Below are 6,705 nucleotides of genomic sequence, written 5' to 3' on the forward strand. Positions count from 1 at the left end.
CAGTTTCAGGGTTGTCGAAGATAGCGCGGGAGAAATTGGAGTCTTGCCTAGTTACAATTGATTCTTGAACAATCGCCGTCTACTTTTCTTTGGGATTCCATCATAAACCTCTGGCTGTATTTATCCACTATCTGCAGTTTGTGAATTCAATGGCTCTGTACAAACTGTAAATACTGTTTGCTTCGTCTTGGAAACGAAACTGTTGTGTTATTATGGAAGGTGTTTGAGCCATCTAGCTTTCTTCGAGTTCATTGTCTGTAAATATCCTTAACAATGTACCGCGTACTTCGTAAATAGTTGAGCTCACCTGTAAGATTTTGTCTTCTTAAGAACGCTAAAAAGATATTTAGAGCAACTGAAATGTCACGAGAGCCTAGTAACATCACCTGGTATTCAGGCCACTGAATGCTGGACAGCTTACCGATCCTCTTCACGGTCAAGGACAACCAACTTACACCAGTTAATTGTGCGCGATGGTCTGGCATCTGCTATGGTGGTTACACTCCATCTGTTAAATCTAACCTTATATATTTCTGTATTAAATTCGTTTATGTTGTACGGTCGCCAACGTAGTCATAGTACCTAGGTACAATGAAAGGGTAATCCGCGTTAGGTAGATAACCATCTACGCTGGTGATCTACAGATATGGTGGCTGGAATACTGGCATTCACAAACATTCGACAATTTCACTCACAAGTGCATGTACCTACTTCTAAATATCTCCCATAGTCGAACATGAACACCCAATCAGTGTTTTCGAGTTCGAAATAGGTATGATTTATATTTTACAGTTCCAGTAAAAGTTTCTTCCATACGAAGAGAGTAATTTGGTTGACCAAAGGAACCTACTGACTATTATCAGGACTTCAGTAGTTCTCATTTCCGATGTTATGGGATTCCATCTGATATTAGGTTGCTTTCTGAACGTGACCAAGTTTTCAACCAAAGCGGTCGGACTCAGTAGTGCAGTTGGTTTCCAAGATCATGTTACGGAGCAACAATCAAGCTAAAGTGCAGGCTACGAAGGTAAAAATGGCCAGTTAATGTTCTTTGGAATGATTCTGTGATTTCGTTGCAGTAGCAGACCACTGAAATATGAAAATATCTTAAAGTCATGTAATACAACGGGAACCCAATCGACTCAACATTCCTAGTACGGAATGGTTGCCACATAGGCCATTTTCAAGGTTGTTAAAACGAAACGGCGGGCGGATCGAAACTGTTCAGCCCGCCTCATTTCATAAAATAGGTCAGCAAGTCCTTTTACTTTTCTAGCCTGTAGCCATACGGTGACCCTTTCAAAGCCATACGCTTTATATTTGAAACGATTTGGACTATTTGTCTTTGAAGACTTGTCAAACGAGACCCAACTACAAATGTGTGTACACACACATTGGATGTCGTTTTCAAAATATTCCATTTAAATTGCGAAATAATCTCGGCATAACTCGTAAAACCGAAAGGTTTGGTGGCTTCGGTTGTCTCGTCATTTTTGAGATCCATAAGTTATTACAACCAGTAACCTGGGTTGACTTAAGCCATTACATCTATTGTGTAGTCATCTAAGTCGTCTTGATTAATGGTTTGCAATACTGCATCATCATAAGGACTCGTTTTTGACGTTCATCGATTTATCTGTCTAATAGTTGGTTGAAACATACATGTAGTTTCATCTTATTGCCGACTCATGTGGGTTTTCAAACTTTAGTCTTATCCACTAGTAATAGGATCAACGAATTTACTACGTTGAATGACTCGGTTACGCAAAGCAAAAACAGGAGCAGATTCACAGATGGTCTTTTAAGGAGTCCAACTCTTCACATATTCTTAAAATGACAATACACTGTCCATTCGTACACTTTACCAATTCCAAAACTTAAGTTTAACCGACAGTCTTACTTTAAGACCCAGCAGAGGGACCTCACCAAGGGCTCTAGTGAGGTCCACGAAAATTATGTCTACTACACTAGTGTCTTTTTCTATAAGGAGACTGGTCAAAAATTTCGAATCTGCCTTAAGGCTTTGTTATCCCCTCACTAGAAGAATATTCCCAATAACTAGACGTAGGATAACAGCCCGAATAAATTCTTCCACTTATCTGACTACTACACTAGTAAGTTTAACTGGGAGATATTTATTAACTAAATGTTTATCCTGATTTATAAATCTAGCTAATCGTACCATCCTTCCAGTCTCTTGGTAGTTCTGACTGCTTCAAAGACTTGTAAAATACCATCCCCAGTGGTCCAACAGTTTCCATTCAAGTTTGGATATTGTTAGGACCACGCGACTTATTTGGTTTGAGGTATTTTAGCTGTCTTAGGACAACTTAATAATCACAGTATCGATCAAAGTTGCGACATTATTAAAACCAACAACTAGTCGCCTATCGTCCACTATGAAAACTACGGTGGGATGACAGTAATAAGTGTAACTGTCTCATTACATTTATTGGCACCTCTACATGTACTGTGACGCACCTTGCGGGATTCAGTGGACTTATTTTGAAACCCTGACTACCAAAATCAACAACCTATAATACAGTCTAAACAGTTATTTACAAGTACATAAAAAATGAACGCTTTCTTTTCAAACAGAAGAAACCTATACAAATTCTGCATAAGTATACAAACTGTGCAAAGTGAGCATTTGGACCAATGGGAAGTAAATAGTACTCTACATCCTTAGTTTTTAGGCTTCCCTGTATTATTTGCCATCGTGATGCTTTCTGACTGACACTATCGCATGTTCATATTCGTGATACTAGTGTTCTACGTAGACGAGCGATATTTCCAACAGCATTTTGTTCCCACTATTGAAGAAAATATTGGTACCAAAAGCACCATTTTCAATTAATTTACAGAGATAGTGGCAAATAGTTATAACTTTAAAAATTTGTAGGCTTTAGCGGATATTTCTTATTTTCTATGTTCACATAACATGATTGGTCTGACCATGAATAATGGCTTGTTTCTTAATAATAAAATAGATTTATTCATAATTATAAATTCCGTTACAGTAAGGATTCTCACTATCAGCTGTACAGTATTACAATATATTTATTTAGTATCCTCTATTCATCTTCAGTGGCGAAAGTGTTCTACCAGTTTGGATATTGCAACCACTATTTCCATCTATCAGATACTGCATGAATGAACTGCAATATAGTTTTTCTCTCGTTTTTCTTCAGAGGAGAGTCGGGAGAAAGAATTCACTACAAAGTAGTGTTTCGGTATAAAATTTCCAGTATTTAGCACCGTGATAGGTTGTAAGTCTTTCATAATAATGTGTGAATGAAAATAGTTAGGATTGATAATTATTCAGTTCAAAGAACTGTAAAACAGTAAGGTTTATGGACATATTAATAGAATCGGAAAATAGGTGACCCCAAAGCTTGAACAGGTCATTGGGTTATTTGCAAATCGGAAAGTACATACTGCTTGTGGGGTTTTTGGAAACACTCATATCTTACCATTTCTCTTCTAATGTATTACCTTTGTTTATAGCAGATCCAATATTCCAGCTTCTGCCAGTCTAATTACTTATCATTTTATCGCTAAAAGTGTACCATATCCTCGTTATGTATGTTTTGGCTTTTCTTTTAAAATAAATAGTTCTGTAAAACCCTTATTAATAAATCATAACTTCTCCAGTTAAATGTTATAAATACCCGTAATTTCTAACTTATCAGCTTTATAGACCATCAGTTATTTATGTCTTGTAATTTTATTTTTTGGTGATATTGCTCATGATCCGTTATCCAATTTTATTAGTTTAGGTATCACATTTTAGTGAGCATTTCAGACTCGTCCTGATTGGTCACATTGCTGCTAATTGTCTCTCAATTTTTCCTATTACTGTTCCTCAAAAACGGTTTGGTGCTTCGTCATGTAGTTTGATTGAATTTGTACACAACTGTTATGTATTTTGATCTGATTCAAGCATTTCTTTATGGTCTGTTAGTTGTCATACCTCCTGTACTTTCATCTGTAGGAGATCAGACTCTTGTGTTTCATGAATGCAATCAGAAGTGCATAGAAGAAATATGTGAATCTTCTTTGTCAAATAGACATAATTACTGGGATAAACACTTTAATTCCTCTCGAGTTGTAATTTTCGAGAACTCAATTCTTTGGGATTGCGAGTCTGAGTGCAAATATCGCTGCATGTGGGATACTGTTTCTGCACTTGAAAAAGATGGTTGGCCTGTCCCTCAATTTAATGGAAAGGTGAGTTAATGATCTTTCCATAATGTTATTACTAGTGGCCGTTCATTCGTCTCTGTGGTATACAAGAACCAGCATCTGCCATATTTTCCTTCCTAAACTTTATGTTTAATTGTCACATGTTCAATCAGTTCTACAGATATGTTCCATACTATACTCCTATGTATAAAACTTGGGTTATGCAAATTATCGTAAGTTTTTAAACACTAATTCTGTATTCCAGTTTTCTATGAACGCATGGGTTTGGTCAACAATATTTCACACAAGGGACACATCGTTTACTGAAGCAAGTTCATTTTTAAAATTAACATGTACATTTACAGAAAATGGATTATTTTAGTGCACTTGCATTCGTTATTGCATCTGTTATGGTTCTACATCGGAGAATTTTCAATCCAAATCGACTTTTTACTATCCTGTTTTCCGCTCTTTTATTAGCCTTTTTTGTGAACCACGTAAATTACATGACTTTCGTTAATTTTGATTATGGCTACAACTTAACTGTCAACATTTCATTCGGTAAGTTTATTTTAAATAAAGTATCTCATGATTCATACACTGTAATTCTTGCTTTATCCCAGGTATTCTAGCTAGGCTAGTTACTATACATAAGTTAATGATCCCCCTATCGACAGATTATTTGATTGTTTGATAGTGAAGTTTTAAGCCTCCAAGTGATTGTTTAAAATATGAAGGAAGAATTCAACTTAGTGAAAATAAGGTGACGAGCAACAGAATACTGGAGGAATGAAATTAGTGTAGTACCACTTTGCACTCTTGATCAGCTTACGACTGATTAATTGCTGAGGTGACAAGGAAAGTAATACGTAAATCCACATTGTCATACCTATTAGTACCCTAGTAAGTTGAAAAACGCGAGGATGGAAGAAATTTGAGTATTTTCTAAAACATGATAATTATGGTATGTGTGTGACATTTCAGGTACATTGGAAAGCACTTAAAATATACTTTAGGCTTGTGATTCCATTTTCTAGTAATCATGTATGAGCTGTATCTGTCCGAATTCCCTAGTAATAAAATTTACAGAAAACTACTGTCATAGATGGTCTCCCAATACGAACATTCTATTGAGCGACTAGCCCTTAACCTCACTCATCTCAATATAAATTTATTCAAATTTAATGTAGCTAGTAACTAGTTCGTTAAATCTAAATTTGACCAATGTTCTTCCTCGACTTCAGTTACCATATGTACAAAGACCTGATGAGCAATAAAATATAGTAATGATGGTGGTGGTCTACCGTTTAAAGCGTGCAGTTTTCAACTAGTAGGTCTTCAAGCAAAGTCATGTCCTCAGCATCTTAGTTTGGGGAATCGGGTAGTTTCAATAGCTCAGATCGAAAGTGCGACTAAAGATTGAGCACATTGTCATGTAAATGAGTTACAGTAACGTTATCAAATATATAAAAGTGGTACTCCTAAGTAGGAGGGTATATTCGATTCCTATAATCTATAATGCACATATTTATTCTTCTTAACATTATGATAATTAGTCACTTTTTTAATTCAACAGGTCTAATAAATTGTTTTGGCTGGTTATTCTTCTGCGTTTACTTTTGTGACTATAAAAGACAACCATATATTATCTATTGTTGGTTAGCAGTTACATCCTCTATGGTTTTTATGCTGCTAGAATTATGCGATTTTGTACCAATTGGTTGGATATTTGATTCACATGCCTTATGGCATGCTTCTTCCTTATTAATAATTATTCCTTGGTACAAGTGAGTGTAATTTATAAAGTAACGACTTCTACAGAATTAAATACTTCATTCAGGGATAGGCATTTTCAATCACGAAAAGATTTAATTTGGTCCACTTGTTTCGTATTAGTTTAGAACTTTAGATTGGCCAATCAATCGTATTTAACATGTAATAGTTGTACAGTTGTTACTACTTCATGATATCTATGAATGGCTTTGTAGATTTCTCTTGCTTCTTTGTATTGTATCATCTTTTAAGCATAAAATTAGGCGTCACGTTTACGGCCATTAAATTGAACTATGGGGATATCACGTGTGATCGTTTTGTTAAGATTTCGTATACTTTAATGGTAATTTTTTATTGCAGATTGATATTGTCTAGGAAGCCACTAATAAGCAAGAGGTACTGAGAGACCATTTTGTTCTACTTTGGGTTTCCTCAAAAGTGTCTACCTGCTGCCTCACACGGCTTAAACCTAGGGCTCACCAGGTTTTGCGAGTAAAATTCCAAGTAAGTGGTTATATGAAATTCCACCTACACTCCATCCACTTTGTGACATCACAGTCCTCATTCATTCTTATCTGTGCCTCACTATCTCCTGAATTTGTTGACTCCATGGCTTCCCAGTACTAAAAACACGTAGACTGAAGGATACTAAAACTGTAACTATTTTGTAGTAATCAAAATTTCCCGTGTTCTTGACCGATGGCAAGTAGTGGCACACCACCAGCCAGTAATTGATCAGTTCAAGTT

General features: G+C 35.9%; 2 protein-coding genes across 2 annotated transcripts; one reads left to right on the forward strand and one right to left on the reverse strand.

Annotated features, from left to right (window-relative positions):
* Positions 1-1,204: 1,204 nt before the first annotated feature.
* Positions 1,205-5,462, forward strand: Smp_156270 (hypothetical protein; the record flags this gene model as incomplete). Its single annotated transcript, XM_018799421.1, has 6 exons — positions 1,205-1,250; positions 3,775-4,230; positions 4,266-4,418; positions 4,451-4,468; positions 4,551-4,682; positions 5,376-5,462. Exons 2-6 carry the CDS (start codon positions 3,922-3,924, stop codon positions 5,460-5,462), a joined length of 699 nt encoding a protein of 232 aa, XP_018651211.1. The 5' UTR covers positions 1,205-1,250; positions 3,775-3,921.
* Positions 5,463-5,834: 372 nt separating this feature from the next.
* On the reverse strand, positions 5,835-6,202 carry Smp_156260 (hypothetical protein; the record flags this gene model as incomplete). The annotated part of the gene is made up of 2 exons (XM_018799422.1): positions 5,835-5,945; positions 6,146-6,202. 2 exons carry the CDS (start codon positions 6,200-6,202, stop codon positions 5,835-5,837), a joined length of 168 nt encoding a protein of 55 aa, XP_018651212.1.
* Positions 6,203-6,705: the final 503 nt, after the last annotated feature.

This window comes from Schistosoma mansoni, chromosome 3, assembly GCF_000237925.1.
Source record: "Schistosoma mansoni strain Puerto Rico chromosome 3, complete genome".
NCBI lineage: Eukaryota > Metazoa > Platyhelminthes > Trematoda > Strigeidida > Schistosomatidae > Schistosoma > Schistosoma mansoni.